The sequence below is a fragment of the Polyodon spathula genome, chromosome 27 (assembly GCF_017654505.1).
Source record: "Polyodon spathula isolate WHYD16114869_AA chromosome 27, ASM1765450v1, whole genome shotgun sequence".
NCBI classification, from domain to species: domain Eukaryota; kingdom Metazoa; phylum Chordata; class Actinopteri; order Acipenseriformes; family Polyodontidae; genus Polyodon; species Polyodon spathula.
The window spans coordinates 7,459,214-7,478,600 of NC_054560.1; the positions used below are offsets into that span (position 1 = coordinate 7,459,214).

At 45.2% G+C, this 19,387-nt stretch overlaps 1 protein-coding gene across 4 annotated transcripts; it reads right to left on the minus strand.

Moving 5' to 3' along the window:
• Positions 1 to 1,417: 1,417 nt before the first annotated feature.
• On the minus strand, positions 1,418 to 19,259 carry LOC121301354 (rho GTPase-activating protein 45-like). 4 transcript variants are annotated; one of them, XM_041230677.1, is made up of 13 exons: positions 18,812 to 19,259; positions 12,805 to 13,153; positions 8,761 to 8,904; positions 7,977 to 8,061; positions 6,829 to 6,901; positions 5,328 to 5,406; positions 4,654 to 4,791; positions 4,220 to 4,284; positions 3,582 to 3,692; positions 2,836 to 2,916; positions 2,501 to 2,680; positions 1,915 to 2,052; positions 1,418 to 1,633 (listed from the first exon to the last, which is right to left on the minus strand). In XM_041230677.1, the coding sequence occupies exons 1-13, from the start codon at positions 18,899 to 18,901 to the stop codon at positions 1,436 to 1,438; spliced, it is 1,731 nt and encodes a 576-aa protein (XP_041086611.1). In that variant the 5' UTR covers positions 18,902 to 19,259; the 3' UTR covers positions 1,418 to 1,435. The 4 variants fall into 4 exon arrangements, with proteins under 4 accessions (XP_041086611.1, XP_041086610.1, XP_041086609.1 ...); XM_041230676.1 differs by having other exon boundaries at positions 12,805 to 13,168; positions 18,812 to 19,256; XM_041230675.1 differs by lacking the exon at positions 18,812 to 19,259 and adding an exon at positions 17,980 to 18,690.
• Positions 19,260 to 19,387: the final 128 nt, after the last annotated feature.

Below are 19,387 nucleotides of genomic sequence, written 5' to 3' on the forward strand. Positions count from 1 at the left end.
GGCTGGGTGTATCAGTGTGTGTGTGTGGAGGGTCTGTCTCGCTCACTCACAGGCTGGGTGTATCAGTGTGTGTGTGTGGAGGGTCTGTCTCGCTCACTCACAGGCTGGGTGTATCAGTGTGTGTGTGTGGAGGGTCTGTCTCGCTCACTCACAGGCTGGGTGTATCAGTGTGTGTGTGTGGAGGGTCTGTCTCGCTCACTCACAGGCTGGGTGTATCAGTGTGTGTGTGTGGAGGGTCTGTCTCGCTCACTCACAGGCTGGGTGTATCTGGGTGTGGAGGGTCTCAGTGTGTGTGTGTGGAGGGTCTGTCTCGCTCACTCACAGGCTGGGTGTATCAGTGTGTGTGTGTGGAGGGTCTGTCTCGCTCACTCACAGGCTGGGTGTATCAGTGTGCGTGTGTGGAGGGTCTGTCTCGCTCACTCACAGGCTGGGTGTATCAGTGTGCGTGTGTGGAGGGTCTGTCTCGCTCACTCACAGGCTGGGTGTATCAGTGTGCGTGTGTGGAGGGTCTGTCTCGCTCACTCACAGGCTGGGTGTATCAGTGTGTGTGTGTGGAGGGTCTGTCTCGCTCACTCACAGGCTGGGTGTATCAGTGTGCGTGTGTGGAGGGTCTGTCTCGCTCACTCACAGGCTGGGTGTATCAGTGTGCGTGTGTGGAGGGTCTGTCTCGCTCACTCACAGGCTGGGTGTATCAGTGTGCGTGTGTGGAGGGTCTGTCTCGCTCACTCACAGGCTGGGTGTATCAGTGTGTGTGTGTGGAGGGTCTGTCTCGCTCACTCACAGGCTGGGTGTATCAGTGTGTGTGTGTGGAGGGTCTGTCTCGCTCACTCACAGGCTCTGTGTATCAGTGTGTGTGTGTGGAGGGTCTGTCTCGCTCACTCACAGGCTGGGTGTATCAGTGTGCGTGTGTGGAGGGTCTTCTCGCTCACTCACAGGCTGGGTGTATCAGTGTGCGTGTGTGGAGGGTCTTCTCGCTCACTCACAGGCTGGGTGTATCAGTGTGCGTGTGTGGAGGGTCTTCTCGCTCACTCACAGGCTGGGTGTCTCAGTGTGTGTGTGTGGAGGGTCTGTCTCGCTCACTCACAGGCTGGGTGTATCAGTGTGCGTGTGTGGAGGGTCTGTCTCGCTCACTCACAGGCTGGGTGTATCAGTGTGTGTGTGTGGAGGGTCTGTCTCGCTCACTCACAGGCTCTGTGTATCAGTGTGCGTGTGTGGAGGGTCTGTCTCGCTCACTCACAGGCTGGGTGTATCAGTGTGCGTGTGTGGAGGGTCTGTCTCGCTCACTCACAGGCTGGGTGTATCAGTGTGCGTGTGTGGAGGGTCTGTCTCGCTCACTCACAGGCTGGGTGTATCAGTGTGCGTGTGTGGAGGGTCTGTCTCGCTCACTCACAGGCTGGGTGTATCAGTGTGTGTGTGGAGGGTCTGTCTTGCTCACTCACAGGCTGGCAGCGGTCGCTGCGTAGTGCTCGAAGTCGTAGTGTGCCTCTGGCTCCTCCGTCATGCGCAGCTGCTTCACGTAGGAGGCGTACTGCTGGCCCGGATCATACAGCTTGCTGCTCTCACACAGGGTCTGGTAGTGCACAGGCAGGGGCGCAGTCTGCATGTGCATGACCTGGTAGTACGAGATGGTGGCCTGAAAACAAATACAACAGGACAGGACAAGAGAGGTCACAGGTTAAAAATGGGTATTATTTCAACATACACGTGCATACACGTATTTCAGGGCCTTGCTCGGAACAAAATCATGGACTAGAATGGTCCAGTTGGTGCCAGATTTTGTCCAGCCCTGTTCTGTACTTTATTATACTAGATTAAAAGATATACAACGTTGTTATGTAGGTAGACAGGCAGACAGAGACAGATAGCTGCAAGGACTGACAGACACAAGGACAGACAGTTTTCTGCTGTACTCACTGATCGCAGGGTCTGGTCGCTCTGCTTTATGACCTCCTGCAGCTGTCTCAGCACGTTCACCTTCACATCCTCCAGCTCTTGCTTCTGGGTCTTGGCGTCGGCGATGCAGGTCCGGTACGTGGCCTCAGCCTCCTCTGCCTGAAACACAGAGACGTCAGAAACCCCCTCTCACACAGACTGGCCTCCAGAGAGACCGGGGGAATGCTAAACACAGAGCACAGAGACGCCAGGAACTCCCTCTCACACAGACTGGCCTAGAGAGACCGGGGGAACGCTAAACACAGAGCACAGAGACGTCAGGAACCCCCTCTCACACAGACTGGCCTAGAGAGACCGGGGGAACGCTAAACACAGAGCACAGAGACATCAGGAACCCCCTCTCACACAGACTAGCCTCCAGAGAGACCGGGGGAATGCCAAACACAGAAACATCAGGAACCCCCTCTCACACAGACTCCCCACCAGACTTGAAAAAATTCCTTAAACTGATGTGAATTGAGGCCCAAAAGTGACTGCCCTTCAGACTCTGCCCAGGAAGGCATTGTGGGAGTTGTAGTTTTATCAGTTCTTTTTTTGTGAAGCTCACCTTGTTTCGGGCCTCCTCCTCCAGCCTCCTCTTCTTATCCAGGGACTTGGTTGTGTTGCTGCTGCTGGTGCCCTGCTGATCCTCCTCAGCCTTGATCGTGACGTTCTTCGCCTTGTCGTGCTCCTCGCAGCGCGCCATGTACGCCTGCTTCGCCTTGCGCAGGTTTGACTCCGCCTCCATCTGCCGCGGACACGCCAACGTTATCAATCACATGAAAACAAAATCAACCAATCACAGCAAAGGGCTGGTCAAAATCCTGTTACATCACATCTTTAATGCTTAACAACAGAATAAATTTGCAGACACCCTACGCCCCTCTCTGCCCCCTTTCTCACCAGCTTCCTCTGTGCTCGATGCCACAGCTCCTTTATCTCCTTGCGTCTCTTCTCATGTTCCTGTTTGCGCAGCATCAACGGCTACATGGACAAAAACAATGAAATTGTACATAAATAATGCTCTGGTGTATTGTATCCCTATCTCTCAGGTGTATTGTGTGTCTCTCAGGTGAGTTGTGTGTGTCTCTCTCAGGTGTATTGTGTGTCTCTCAGGTGTATTATATCCCTGGCTCCCTGGCTCTCAGGTGTACTGTATCCCTGGCTCTCAGGTGTACTGCATCCCTGGCTCTCAGGTGTACTGCATCCCTGGCTCTCAGGTGTACTGCATCCCTGGCTCTCAGGTGTACTGCATCCCTGGCTCTCAGGTGTACTGCATCCCTGGCTCTCAGGTGTACTGCATCCCTGGCTCTCAGGTGTACTGCATCCCTGGCTCTCAGGTGTACTGCATCCCTGGCTCTCAGGTGTACTGCATCCCTGGCTCTCAGGTGTACTGCATCCCTGGCTCTCAGGTGTACTGCATCCCTGGCTCTCAGGTGTACTGCATCCCTGGCTCTCAGGTGTACTGCATCCCTGGCTCTCAGGTGTACTGCATCCCTGGCTCTCAGGTGTACTGTATCCCTGGCTCTCAGGTGTACTGCATCCATGGCTCTCAGGTGTATTGTATCCCTGGCTCTCAGGTGTACTGCATCCCTGGCTCTCAGGTGTACTGCATCCATGGCTGTGGGCTCCTAGGTGTGATGCTGTACCTGCAGAAATGTTTGGTTGTGCAGGGTGCTGGCAGTCTGTATCACTCCGTGACTCTGCTCCATATCCTGCTCCAGGGCGAGAGAGTAGATTGATAGGAATGGCATGTGGGGCTGTGGAGAGAGAGAGTGAGCGAGCGAGCAAGCGAGAGAGAGAGAGAGAGAGAGCGAGAGAGAGAGCGAGAGAGAGAGAGGATGTGAATTTACTACAAACAGGATCGAGGCTGCCATTTAATGCACTTACCTGTGAGCAATTGTTCTGCATGCCATTGATCAAACACTTTTGAGTTTTTTTAAAAAAGAAAACATTGTTACAGATTTTTGATACTTTAGACTACGTGTGAAATTGTTTTAAAAGCAGGGGTGAACCAATTAAACCTCCATCCAGACCCTGAAGCAGTTCCTGATCTCATTTGACCTGTTAAAGCTGGACTGGAATAGCTCTCCAGAACCATGACTGGATACCCCTGGCTCAGAGAAACCCGACTGATCTACAAGCTAGGAGGTGCGAGCTCTGATCATTCTGTGGATGAAAGGTGTTGAGGTATAAAATATATAAAAGTGTTGTGCAAAAGAGTCTTATTCCCATCCCTCTATAACAGACAAGACAGCACCCACAGCATGGTGCCTGCCATCCCTACCTCCTGATTGATGGTGTGCTTGCAGGACTGGTAGAGCTTCTGAAGACCCTTTGCAAACTCCAGCTCTAAGAGGAGAGAGACAGGTCCACAGGGCGTAAGAGAACAGGTAACAAATCAGGGGAAACGTGCAAACTAAACAAGATCTTCCTGCATTCAAACAGATCTACTTCAACAGGGATATCTCAACCAATGACACAGTTTCAACTAAAAACCTTTCTGAGCAGTCTTTTTCCCCCCTGGAGTTAAGAATTTACAGCAGGCCAGCACCTTATTGTAGGCACTGTGCAGATGTCATCCTGTGCATAGCAGACTACATGCATGGCAAAGGTTTTGCATCACCCAACAGAATGAACTGCTTTTGATTCAGTCAAATGAAACCTGCTGAATGTTATGTGAACGTATTGAATTGGAACCTATTTAAACTATGTCCTCACCCAGCAAGGTGCGCTTCTCCACGTAGCACAGCAGCTCCTTCATGTACTTGGAGACGGTCTTGGCGTACTGGAGAGCCGAGGACACGCCCCCCTCGCTTCGCTGCAGCATGATGTCTACTTCCTCCGCACTCAGGAAGCCTGCCCGGAAAACAACAGCAGAGTCGTTACAGAGTGCAATGCCAGCGCTTCCGCCACGCTCAATCACCCAGCACTCCACACAGGCTTGGCAGCGAGGAGCACCGTCCTCTCTCCACACTACTCCTCTGCTGTTATTATAGGCTGAATCCCTCATGAGGTCCTGAGAGAAAGCTAGCTGCCCCAGGTTGTAATGGTAAGCAAATCCCAGGGGTACAAAAAAAGGCAAGTCTTTAACCACTACAGCAACCCTTAAGAGTTTTATCTTCTTCATCATCAATTATTATTATTATTATTATTATTATTATTATTAATAATAATAAATAATAATAATAATATTAATAATAATAATAATAACTGAAGCTCTGGAAAACCAGCCAGGTGTGCTGTGTGAACCAATTTAAAAAACAAAGAAATCATCGGAAGTCCTCCACTAGGGTGCCGTTCCTTTGGTCTACACCCTACTGTGTGCACACTACAGTCGCCCTCCGTCTTTGACAAGGGTGAACGCTAGTGAAGCGAAGAGACGCCATCCTTACCAAACTCGTGCAGCTCGCTCTTCATCACCGTCACATCCACTCCCTGACCCAGCAGTCCTCCATGCAGGTTCTCCATAGACTGGGAAGAGAAAGAAACGCGATGTCACAGCTACACGGGGGCCACCTTCTCAAAGGACCGCTCACCACTGTGCCACTCAGCACCAGTGTTCGTTTTTATTCCTAAAAACAACGGCAATGCTAAAAAGCTGTAACTCAGGAACTGTAATGTTTCTATACACATACAACTTTTTTTTGCCTGATGAATAATAATAATAATAATAATAATAATAATAATAATAATAATAATAATAATAATAATAATAATAATAATTTAAAAAAATAGCCCATTGAGTTTTCTATTATAATTACAAACACCATCAGCATCTCTGTTTGAGGTAAAGCATATGGGGGGAACCATGGGGAAAGCATGGAAAACAAAACTGTGCTATGCAAATTTACTATGCAAATCTACCGCAGTAAACTCTCAAAATGGTACACCTGCTTAATATTCCAATCTCTGAAATAGCGCTTCAGTATTTGAGGCAGTGTGCCCCCTGGCTGATCTCAGAGAGTGAACTGTGGAGGATGTTGCAAACACAAACCGGACAGTTTTATTTTAGTGTTAAAGCTGATTGAAGGAGAAGGTTGCTGTTTGAGAAACAGTTTTCTTAGAAATACGTTTTCAGATCCAAAAAGAAAAAAAAAAAACTCCCTGATTTCAACACCTGGCACACAAGCCAGCCTTAGTGTAGGGCTCCATGTACTGTAGACTGTAGCGCAGTGCAGCTCTACTGTGCCTGCTGCACCTTTTTAATGCAAACACACTTGAGAATGTCTTAAAAAGGAAAAAGCAGAAGCTGAGATAAGACAGCGTCAGAGCCACGAAGCTACCCACACAGAGCCAGCATCCGCCCTGAGGTGCGAGTTCCTCTCAGCTCTACCTGCAGAGACAATCACACCAGCAGCGATGCGAGCCGGTACAGAGAAGGAGATCCACAGTGCTGGGCTGGCACAACCCCGGATCAAACCCTAACCCCAACCTCCTTCCCAGAACTCAGCTACATACATGGTAAAGAAAAACTTTTTGCAAAGCCCAGGGAGGTACAGTACAGCAGATTTTAAAAAATGACATACCATCGGCGCTGGTGTTCTTCTATTAAAGAGCACGGAGCACTAAAGGTGACATTTCGATCGCTGTCCTTTATTAAAAGCGTACTATGATACTGTAAATGTGCCCGCTGACATGCTTTCCCCTGATTGGTCCCCCCCTGCCTGTAAAAATGACATCACCACCCTGCAACGTTTAAAAAGCACTTTCGCGCTCCATGCAGCAGACAAGGCAAGGTCCAGGTAAGTTACCTGTATGTGGTGTTACCGTGGTGAACCCTGTTTCTTTACAAAGGTTTTCTACACCCAAGCGTTCAAGAACACTTGCTCCAGGTCCCACTGTGTGTGCTGGGGTGGGTTCAGGCTGCATCATGCAGTTTTCTTTGGTACTCACCCTGCTTTTTTCAGCTGGAGGCAGAGAGAGAAGCGTGCTGCTGTCCACTTCACCCATAAGCAGCTCAGACACACTGGGGAAGGGGGGAGAGAGAGAGAGAGGCAAAATCATCACTCAAACAAACCTGCACATGCTACAGAAACATTTAACATTTCATGTATATAATATATGCATAAGTACAGTATCTCAGTCCATATGAAAAATTAGTCCCCAACAATTATTACTTGATCATCACCAGCAAGCATGGGAAGTGACTTTCCACTCCTCTACTGTTCAGCCATGAATGCTTTAGTACAGTTATAAAAATCACGACCTGCACGGCCTAAAGAAACTACATCAGCAATTGTACAGTAACCTCTCGTCCTTGTGACCAAATCACCCCCAGTCTCTGTCGACAAGGACAGCTCTATGAAGAACTTCTTCCTGCTTTCCTTCTGGGAACAGCAGGCAGGTGATAGACGGGCTTCACCATGTTCTGTAGTGGACTGGAGCATGAATTCTACAACAGAACCAGAGCCTTACCTCCTCCTGTGTGCAACACGTACTGGTGCCGGTAAGTAATCCATTGTGGCTCCATTAACCCCATACAACAAAAAACTCCTCCAGCCCGTGCTTACTGCATCTAATAGAGCGCCGCTATTCTGATCCTGAATGTCTCGTCTGAGCCAAACAAGGAAGCTGCTGTTTTCCCTTTTGTGAGTAGACTTTCCCCCCCTAAAGACCTTGAAACAAAACAGGGTTATCTCACTGTCATCTACTGTGCTGCAACTTCCCCATTGTGTCCTTTAATGAAAACAGAAGCGCTGTCGTTATTGTTTGGAGCAGAGGCTGTAGTCACATTTAGAAAGCAAATCGCGACGGCCCTGGCAGTAAAGCCACAGCTCTGCAAAGCACTGGGTTTTAAGACGGTGTCTCGTCAGCCTTTTAACAACCCCGCTGCTCTCCTCGGCAGCTTTCCTCCTGCAAGCATTCTGCTAACCGAAATGATTCTCACGAGAAAACAGCTGCTTCCTAACCCTGCTCCGGATCCATATTCAAAATGAGCTGTTCTGGGGCTAATCAAGCTCGTAGTAAAACCTGGAATGGGTGACACTGCTATGCAATAAGAGTCTTATTTTCATCCCTGATGCCATTGGTTCGGCACATACCTGCTGCTGAATGCCACAGCGATGGTCTCAATGGCCTTCTCGAAATCCTTCTTGTCTGCCTCGATACCCGACTCATAGTGGAAACCTGGTGTGGGACGGAGAGTGAGAGTGGAAAAGTGAGTGGGAGGGAGGGAGAGGTTTGCTGTTAGCACTCAGGGACTGCTCTTACAGCACAGTAAACTTTTAGACATCAGACACCTGCAGGGCTAGCCTTTGTCCTCCAGAGGTCAGTTCCCCTGCAGCACTGTTTTAGAGAAATGATGTGCGTGATCTATTATTCTATCTATTCAGAAATTCCCTGGTTCCTGATGAACTCAACTTCTTTATCTACATCTCAGTACTGTTGCATTTCTTTAATGTTTTCTGTTGTGTGTTTTCTCTGTTGTTGTTTGTATTTGCTTAATGTTCCAACAAAAAAAAGTGGTCTTTTTTTGGCTAAAGGAGCCAACGATTACCAGGGAGTTGTTGGAGACCTACAAAAACATCACAAACCAAAAAAATAATACTTTACTAAAAAGCTGACAAAATCGTAGCAACTACACTCACATTGCTTGAATAGTTCCCATTAAACAAGCTGCATGTTTAAAACGCAATTCCAATGTTCCTAGCATTCTAACTCTACCAGCTTCTAACTCACTAGAGACTGCAGTCTTTTGCATTCAGTTCTTGGATGGGATCCTTTCAAAGGAGGTATTTGGCAGAGCTTAATGAAGAACAGATCGGGCTTGTGAGCATTCCGTTGGGCAGCCCTGTGGTGTCTGTGTGTGGTCCTTTGACCTTGTACCTTTGACCTTGGAGATGAGCGTGCCTGCGGCGGTGAGCGTCTCCACGGTGTTGAGCAGCGGGTACATGCTGATCACCTGTCGCAGGATCCGAAGCACCTCCCCCAGACACTCGTGAGCCAGCGGCCGGCGCCCCTCTAGCTTCTCTGAGCAACAAGAGCCACAGATAAGAACGTTACACAAGAGATTCAAAACACATGAGAACCGCTCGCTGCACAGATACAGTCCTGGTACAGAACTAACTGTTTGAAGCGATGGCTCTTTAAATGTGGCATGCAGGTAAATCAGTTTGAAATGCATTTTACACAAGATGACTTATTATAGCAATAACAACAACGCCGGCATTCACAGATTAATGGTTTGGGGTGAATAGCCCTCTGGCTTGATCTTCAAAATCTTTTTTTGCCTACCTTCTCCATACTCAAATCTTAATGGCTACATTTAATAAGCCACACCTAATTCTATACTTAAATCAACCTGCAGTTCTTATTTTAATAATGGAATAGTAATTCTGTTGATAAGCCAGCAAAATAACTGGTTAAGATTCATACAGGAGACAAAAATCACAACTAGTTATGTGTACACATGGAACATTTTCCAGTTATGTAAATAAATGTGCAGATTTCTGGGAGATGTGTCTCAGTGTGTGCTTGTGTGTGTTAGTGACTCAGTGTACTCCTTTACTGCTCATCTGTGTCACACCTCCGAGCTGCAGCACGCTTCCTCTTCCTGCCCTGCGAGCAATAGCCGTTGGGCTGACTGGCAGACCACTCTCCCCCCCCACCGTTTCCTTCCCCTCTTCAGTACAAACACAAGACAGTGAAAGGACTGGCATCCCCCAAATACTGTATGAGGAGCACTAAACAGACATGCTTTCCATGGTGCAATAGGCTTTCTAGACTCGGGCAGCATTTCTCCACCAAGTAACCGACTGTCAAGTTCAGGGTTCCCTAAATGCTGAATCCTCGCTTATGGTGGAGTGCTCTCATGGAGTGGCAGAGACTTCAGACCACTTTGGCCATATCCGTCTCATTAGAAGTCTTGTCCCAACTGGAACCTGATGGCAGCAGCTTCACTTATTACACTGAGAACGTACATTATTTGTAACACACATTATAGAGAAGGTGAAATCTGTACAGCACTACTACACACCTGTGTCAGCCCCCACCTTTGAATGGAGACTTTATACTTAAAATCGCTTGGCAGATTTTTGATGCTGGGGAAAGGAAGTTTAGCTACAGTGTCGACCCACAAGCCTTTCACATTTTATTATTATTATTATCAAATTCCTAAATGAGGCTCATCTGTCAAAACACGAAGCTCAGCGATTTCCTCTTTATAGCTGTCGAGATGCACAGAAGGCAGTGAGATATGGAAGAGGGGCCCAGTCTAGAGGAGGGCAGTTTTTAGTTGTTTTTTTTTATTTCTCGCGCAGATGCTGTTCAGAGCTTATCTCTCAGCCACCAACAGTCAGCAGGGCCCAGAGAAGGTAAACAGGAAGCTGCGGTGGTGAAAACAGTGGCGCTGACAGGAAGTGCTGTCATCCTGGCTGAGCTGCTGACTGCTCCAGAACTGTACTGATCCAGACAGCACAGAACCTGCCCCCCGTATGTCCATCTCTGGTGAGCACACTGTGTAACCCTGTAAATTCCACGTTCAATATGATTTGGATAAATCGCCATTTGGCCGCGTTGAGAGTGAATTGTCAAAATCCCTACATTCTGTGCAAGGGCCCTTCCTTAATGGACTTCTCTCAACACTGAATGTTTTTGATGTGCAATAAAAGAGGAAGTGTTCTATTTGCAAGGTAGCCCAAAACAATCATTCACTACAGTAACCACACAATCAAAAAGTAGATCATAGTGCTGTAAAAGTACTATATTTAAAACACATATCTAAAGACACTGGCATTGCTGGGACTCAGTTTACCCTGATTCTGAAATCACAGCCTTGTTAATCCGTGCACATCCTGGCAGATACACAAACACACGGGAACATACGGAACACGACTGCACGCTCGCTTACAGTCTTAGCAGTCTGGAAAAATCAGCCAATCAAGAGCAGATTTAACTCCACGCTTCTTACAAAAATAAAACCGCTCACGCCAGATATTGTAAAATAGGAAAATAACTAATGCATTATTATGAAACCAGTTTTTGAAAACCTATTATTTACTTAAGTATTTATTTTAATTTTATTAAATCAGGAGATTGAGACAGAGTGCTAATTTACAACAAAAGGACAAAAATCGCAAAGTGCAAACGACACAATAAAAACCACGCGTGGTTCGAGCTTAAAATCGAAATCTGCAGCACACAGAGATCCAAGAATAGTATCAATCAGACATATCCATTTGTTAATGTGGACTGAAGGGTTACAAATGCACTTCTTTACAGTGAAACCTAAGCTTAAAAAAAAAAAAAAAAAAAAAAGGTTTAAAATTGGGAAACACATCCCATTGTTGTCTCAGTGAGAACTTCCTGATTTCAAAACGTTTAACGAAATCACATTGTGTAAAAGAATAAGAACAACAACAACAAAAAATGTGTATATATATATATATATATATATATATATATATATATATATATATATATATATATACATACACACACACACACACACACACACACACACACACACACACAAAGTGTTGAGAACAGAGGGCGTGCTTCCTGCTGCTTGAGTGCGGTGTGCCACAGAGGCTCAGGCAAGCTTCTAGAGAAGACAACGAAGGCCTCTTGTGCATTCGCTTCCAACTGGCTTTTTAAAAACTCAATGCGGGCGTTAACTGCCTTTGACTGGTACTCAATTGTAAAGGCGAGGGAAAGACAGCTCGTCTTGTTTTGAAATCCACACATTAAATTAATGGATTGATTTAATGCCTGCTGATAAATACTTCTTGCAGGCAATTGCAAAGAGGAGTATCGGCACACCCCTAGCGAACTGGTTCAAGAAATACTGGTTAAATTTGTGCTACATTTATTTTACCAGCTCCATCAACCTAAACAGGGATGGAAGCATATTTGCTCGATTCTGTATGTATTTTACTTCGAGCCGAATAGCCACAATGTACAGTTCAATACAGGTGTCTGTAGGAAAACCTGGCATGGATCACATCGAATGCTATGGGAGTCTTTTTTTCTATCCCTCCTTGAGCTCAATGGAAGGTCACCCCTCTACAGATATTCTCAACAGATATATCTTGCATAAATATCTTAAATAAGATTTCATCCTAAATACTGTAAACCCCTCTTAAATAACAAGCCATTCCTTTCAGCCAAGTTTGATACTATGACTTAAATGGCATCTGATCACACAAAATACCAGATTATACCCAATACAACAATTTCCTTTTTTTGCTCAAATTGATGCCGTTTCTTTAAAAAAAAAAAAAAAATGCTGAAAAACAGAGGCTGTTAAAAACATCCTCTAGTAGAGCAACACTTTTTTTTTTGCATTGAGCTTTGACCAAAATAAGAACCAAACCCTACAAAATTACCATTTCCTTTCCCAAGAGAAGCAGGAGGTAGGTTATGATATTTATTAATTATCTGAAATATCGAACAGTTTCAAAAAAATTATTTGACCTATTTTTGCTGATGGACTGCCCCTCTTTGTTGTTTCTTCCTGGGCCTTTTCTGAGCCAAGTACGCTGGCTGACGTCAAGCGAGACTCACAAGAGGAGCATGAAATGATCGGCTGGGACAGGGAGGGGCTAAAGAAGAAAACACACAAGCGACCGTCCCAGCTAGCGCATTCATTGCACATGTCATTATCCACAGTGCATTCAATTACAAGGATGGAAATACTGTAGGACTCCCATTGCATAGCAGTTTGATCCATTCCTGGTTTAATAAGACACAGCTTAGCTTGTTACCTATACACTGTGGCTAATCAAGCTTGTATTAAAACCTGGAATGGGTGAAACTGCTATGCAACAGGAGTCTTATTTCTGTTCCTGCATTAGCAGTATTAGTTCATTTTTCGTGCTGAGCTAGCCAGTAAAAGCTAGCCAATTCAATGTGGAGGAAGCAGAGGCTTACCTTCCCCTAGAACCACGTCTTTGAGCTTCTCCACGCTCTCTGCAAATCTGGCCACGTGGCACAGCAGCTGGGAGATGTCCTCCACCTCGATGATGGTCCCGTCGCCACTCTCCACGGTCGGGCTGTACGAGAGCGCCCCCCTGTGGCCCTTGCTGAAGCCCCAGGTGCCCGCCGCCTGCATGGGAAAGCCAGCCGCGCTGGCGTGACGGCTCAGGGCCGTGGGTCTCTTCAGCGTGCCAGCAGAGGAGGTGCTGGCGGCCAGCTTGCTGAGCGGAGAGGGGGTCCCGGGGCAGGAGGAGGGCTCTAGGAACACGGTGGCTGATTCGGATGCATCCTTCCGCGGCTGCTCCTGGAGAACGGAAAGCTGGGGTTACGAAAGAGAGAAGAAAAAAATGAAATGGGAATGGAAAAGTGGTCTAATTAAGCAAATTACTAGTTCAATTAATGGTCTACTTAAGTAATTGAAAGCTCAGTCTGAATGAAAACCAGCAGACAGGGGGGGATCCCCAGGACCAGGGTTGAGAATCACTGATCCAGAGGATAATCAGTCTGGTTACTTGCAGTTGAATGGTATGTGCGTTGGGATGGAACAGGCAAATGAAAGGAATGATGTTTTGTAAGGCTAAGCCTTAGCAAGTTGTTTGTATCACCTCTGCAATCTGCTTCAGTCTATATATTCAGTGAGGAAGGTTCTGTGCATCAGTGCATCGGTGTGCAGTTTAGATTAAAACCAGAAAAAAGCACTGCAGCCCCCTTTTTTTTTTTTAGTGTGAATTTATATACAATATCCAGTCAGCAAGCATCATTGTCCCGTATCAGTTTCATTACTGTGGCTTTAAACATTAAACGAATTTGAGACGACACTGACGCAATTGCAGAACTTTTCCACCTGATGGCACTGTGTACACAATCATATTTATGTGTTCCAAACAAAGGTAACATGATACCTAGAATTACAAAATCAGATGGTACTTTGCAATGTGGAAGCAAAACTAAAATCATGCTGTTCCACATGTGCAATATTAACTCTTCCAGCGCCAAGTAACTTTGCAAGAGGACAACTAAACTACCGGTTACATTAGCTTACACACGCCGCTTAGCGCTAATCTTGGGGCCAGCTAATGTTACCTTAGGTAAGACATGATTAGTGTTAATCAGGAACAAGTGTCTTAACAGAAAAGCCATTCAAAAGCAATACAGGGGAACGAACAGGTCTGGGGCTGGTGATCATATTTAGCCAGGAGATGAACCCATTGAGACCAAGACCTAGTTTACAAGAGGGTCCTGGAAAATAAAAAGAGCGGCAATGTATAAAAAAAAATTAAAAACCACCTATCACAAACAGCACAATAAAAACATGTGGCTCAAGCTTGATCAGCAGCACATAGAGATCTAAGGATGATACAAATAAATCATATCTATGTTAATGTGGGCTGAAGGTGAAGCATTGGCAAGAGGTTCTAAGCATGACAGAGCAATGGGCGGGGGTGTGTACGGAAACGCACCAGCGCTGTGGACAGACACACAGTGAAACACACAAACTGACGTCACTGAACAGAATGAGGAACTCTTTGGCCTCTGTGAGCCAAACAGCACAGGCTACACCCACATGAGTCATGTGGACACAGCCATGTGATATTCACCAACTCATCATGAGACTAATCTTTATGTCACCTAGAAATGGCAACTGGGTGCCCTATCAAGCATACTGTTTACCCCTCTGTCTGCAGCACCATGACCACGATGCTAGTTATGCCCAAGCCAAACATGCCCTCAGTTCCCCCTAAGAGATCACTGAGTTTAAGGGTGTTGCAGGAAGCTGCTTGACACATTGTCAATACCCTAGTTAAGGGCAAATGTACCCTTAAGTGTTATGCTTGAACTTAATATACTTCAAGTGCTTCATGCAACCAGCCCCTGGTCATTAGGTGCCAAATTATAGTCAGTTAATCAAATCAGTAGCTAGCTGTGGACAACAGACTTGCAAGACAGAGGTTTGCAAGATGCTGCAGGGTCATCTCCAGGCGGAAATACTGTCCATTCAAGAGCTTGGCTACCATGACTGAGCACCTGCACATAAGCAATTGGTATACTGGTTCGACCAGAGGCGTTTTGTGGGGTTGGGAATACAGTGCAGATTCCTTTTATTGAGGCAGCTTTACTAGAAGCAGTTTTGGCTCTGTTTGTAAACACTGCAACTGTGTCTCAGTATTTCACAAGCCTGGTTTTGAAACAGGTTCCTGATATTGTACTGTTCCTACATCCTCCTAGTGGGAGAATGACATATAAAACTCAAGAGGAACACACACACACACACAGGTGTTGAAATCTAACCAAACTATTTTTGTACTGTAATGGAATTTGTTAAAGAAGCAATGACAAACTGAATGCAGCGACAATATAACGTGTCCCTCCGCCTGCAAGTCTGAGTTTGCTTGTCTTTGAAAAGAGTTATTTGTCATTCACAGTATAAGCAAGTAGTGTTGGGACTCGGGTATCAGGAATATGCGCACAAGCATTGCTGAAAATGAGGCAGCAATATCAAGCACGTATTCACATAACAGAATAGAGCAAAAACATGTTAGGCAAGGGAAAAGCATTCCTGGCATGTGTACGCATTCATGGGTTTCAACAATCAGCCATTCATGTATAATGGCACCGTTTTTCTTTTAAATAATAATAATAAGTATAAATACATACACAATTTGTGGAGTATCGTCTATCATCATATTCAGTAAGGTGTAATCAACGATGCGTACCATGTTGTTATGTTTCACTTTAATGGGAAGTGGAAGTAACCAAGGTGACCGTGCGTACTTTCTTGAGGCAAAACCCACGGCATACATTTTCAGCATTTATAACAATGAGCGTGTGGAATTGCCCTATCTCCTCCCTGCTCTGTAGTATTCTGTGCACCCACACTCTGTCTCACACAACAGGAATATTTCCTAGTGTTCCTCATCATTGTCCCTAAAAAGCTGATTGGCATTTGCTGTTCAATATATCAGAGCCCTTCTTCGTTCTGGTGTGACCGCTCCATAAACGATTTACGGTTATCGTTCCAGGTGTGACCGGGGCTTAAACCTGTTATTTTGTTATAGTTTGTGAGAACGCCCATCCATGCCTATATTTGATATGAGATTATCCCATACAGTCATTACATCCTATAATAATAAAAGAACGGCCAGTCACAAACATGCAGTGATGTACCTTAAAAGGGCGATGACCAAATTCTAGTCATCCGTCTCTCTTCTGAGAACTAGTGTACGTGCAAGACTTCCCCCACAAGCACAACGAATGGAAAATCCCCAACCATAGCACCTGCCTGCGAACTGCTGACTTCTAACAATCAGCCTCGAAGGACCGAGAAAACAGGTGTGAACTGAACCTGAAGACATCCCACGGGTACAGGTAGAGTGGCGGCCCGTCTCATAGCTACAGCCAGGGTTAAAACCGATGATGGCGGGAAAGCAGTTAGCTTGTAACTGGGCAACACCTGTGACGGAACTTGACTAAACAGAAATACAGATGCGATTGGTCACCTCTTCTGGCCTCAATATAGTTCTACAAAAAAATAAACAGACTGTCTAAGTACACCTGGAACCCCAGAGTGTAATCAATAACCTGCCCCCTGCAACACTGCCTCTAAATTGAAAAAATATATATATATATATGAAAACGGGGCAATGCTGTTCTGTGTGAAAATGCATCGCTCCTTTGGTTTCATATCATATGAAGAGATGAGCAAATGCAGGTGGTTATAAAATTGCTTTGCAACAGAATGTCAAAAGCTGATACTCGCCTTGTCGGTGGATTTCTAATAGATTTTATTTCATGTTTCAACACATGAGATTGAAGCTACAGCCTCTTCTCAGTGCCCGACTCTTGGCTCTAAACCCGCTGGATCCTGAGCCTACAGCTGTTACACTCTGAAAACACTCTTTGTAAAGGCTGCCAGCAGACAAAGGAAAGCACTGAAGAGGCTTGTAGGAGCAGTAGGCTGATCAGGCATCACCCCTGGGCTAGTGCTGAGGACGAATGCCCTGGCACTGCCTTCTTCACAGGGACAGGTTTTTAGATTACCAGGAATACAACTGAATGGAAATCGCATCCTGCTCTTAAGCACGGCACAATCATACAGCAATATCCAAGCACTATGTCGGAGATCTCTGCTTCTCTCCTTTTAAAATGGACAATTTACAAGAGTATCAAACTATGCTGTGCTTTGGTTTTCCAGCTAATTGCAAAAGAATATTTGTTTACATTTTGAAGACATGTTTGAACAGGGAACACCCTGCGTTTGTCCCAGCAGCATGGAGCCGAAGCATGGAAGACGCTTAGAACTGTTCCTCATCCACAGTGCATTTTCAGTTGCAGTTATGAAACTGCACTTGATGTGTAAGGGTTGTAGCAATTCACTGTGCATCAATGAACTGTCATACTTTCTTTACATGATGTATCGTAACGGATCCTCGAGTGTTTGCTGAATGAAGATTAAGGGTGTTGTATATTTGAGGTGGCTAAACACTCAATCTCACTTAACATGCGTCTCTTTTAAAAAAAAAAAAAAAAAAAAAAGTCCATCGTTAAAAGGCATCCTACGAGTAGCCAATCAGGACACTCGCGTGTATCGTGATACGTGTTGTATCGTGACACGGTCCCACCCGAATGATGTGTGGCTCTAACCACCAGACAAGCACACAGGACACTCCTCTACCTCGCGCTCAAGTGAACAGACTTCTTTGCAGACATTTTGGAAACAGATCAAATAAAACCAGAAAGCAAGTTATTGTCACAAACAACGCTCGCACTTGAAGAAGCAGGTGCCCAGTGAGACGGCTATATCAGTATTTATAAACAACGTCCTTGCATTATATTATCACCGCAGAAACAGAGGAGTCAGACTCTTGTAGGTTACAACTGACAATAAGTATGCATGCCAACTGTGATTAACAGCATAGCTTGGATTGCATTTAAGAAATTGAATTAAAATGAAGCCTGAACCTTGGTGTCCCATTACATTCACATTACCGTATACACCACATTCTACGCATTTGCTCCATATTTAAAAGAATACAACACAAGCCACAGTAAAAACCAGTACATCTTTACAAACCATATCGGATGGAGACTATTGATTATTCAGCCTCTGGTAGGTACGGTCTGTACACCTACCTGCTTCAGCCAAACGTTGGGTCTGTTCGGCAGGATGTCCAGTTTGGTTTTCGGTTTAGTGGTGGAGTTGGTTTTTTTATTCCTTTGACCCACTGTGTAAGGACTGTAGCTGGTTTTACCCCCACCTGACCCGCGTTTTAACATTGTACTATCCAGAAAACTAAAAATATATAGATATATAATCCTTTTTAACGCGTCTTACCGCGGCGTCGCGTACAGCAGTTTCGCAGGAGCAGTGCTGAGCTGAGCAGAGGTTAGTTTGCCATATCATTCTACCAGCTATTTTGAATAAATACAGTATTTAGATATCTACGAATAAAATTGTCCTACACTGAGCTGAAATATAAAACCTTTATAAATCAAGTGAAGCCGTTTGCATTCAGAATATACTACACATGATGAAGCCTGCCACAAATTCCACCCTCGTTTCTAAATATACTTCACAACTAACCAGGTATCGTCAAGATAAGAAAGATGGGTGTAAATCGGTTCTATTAAAACATAAAATACACACGGTTGCTTTAAGTTACATATTTGGTAAATGTAGGTAAAAAAATAAAAAAAACGGGTTAGCTAATGAGATATCTAATATAAACACTGACATTTATTTATTAGCTAATAAATAATAGCACTGCCCAGCCCAAGAGTCTTGGCGTGCGTTGGTACGAGCAAAATTACTTTGTAATTTCTCTCCTCCTACTCCAAACGCTGCAAAGTTAGTGCTGTGTTTTTTTTGGGTTTTTTTTTTTTTGACACGTCTGTGTAACTCTCGGAAACACTGCAACTTAAAAAAAAAAAAAAAAAAAAAAAAAAAGGATGCTGTGCAACTTACAGAAGAGGTCTGTGGTCCAGGGCTTCCTGTTCTGTTCTTCTTTGATATCGAAGGAGTTTTCATCAATTCTCGTTTCTTTCTGGAGAACATATTTTAGATTTCCTCTCCCCCTCCAGATTCTGTCGTCCCTTTTTTTTTTGGTACTTTCTCACGTCCTCACTGCCGCTCTTCCATCTAAATTGTACTCCTTGGAGTGCACGGTGCTTCAGGTCTCACACGGGCTGCCCAGTGTTAAAGAGCGCTAGTGCTCAGCTTTGCTGCTTGCGATTGCGGCAGGCCACCTTGCTGGTCGAAGCGACGCATTCTTCCGCTCAACTTACTTGCAAATATAAATGCATGTGATGGTATTCAAGGACGCCGATTGGAGGTGTTTTTTTTTTTTTTTTAGAAACGAGTTTAGTACAGGAAAAAGGAAGGCTGCGATTGAGTTTTTTTTTTTTTTTTTTTTTTTTTTTTTTTTAACAACTGAAAACATTCTCACAAACACATCGTTTCCGTTTTTAGCTTTTAATTTTATTGTAACTAACTTATTCAATTATTTTTTTTTTTTTATTGTCAAACGAACTAGGTTGTAAA

Excerpts from the sequence above, each read along its gene's own strand:
- LOC121301354 (XM_041230674.1), bottom strand. The coding sequence starts at position 18,123 with ATGTTAAAACGCGGGTCAGGTGGGGGTAAAACCAGCTACAGTCCTTAC. Across the intron at positions 4,285-4,653 it reads GGAGAAGCGCACCTTGCTGG|AGCTGGAGTTTGCAAAGGGT; the intron begins GTGAGGACATAG and ends CTCTCCTCTTAG. Across the intron at positions 1,634-1,914 it reads GCGACCAGACCCTGCGATCA|GCCACCATCTCGTACTACCA; the intron begins GTGAGTACAGCA and ends ATTTGTTTTCAG.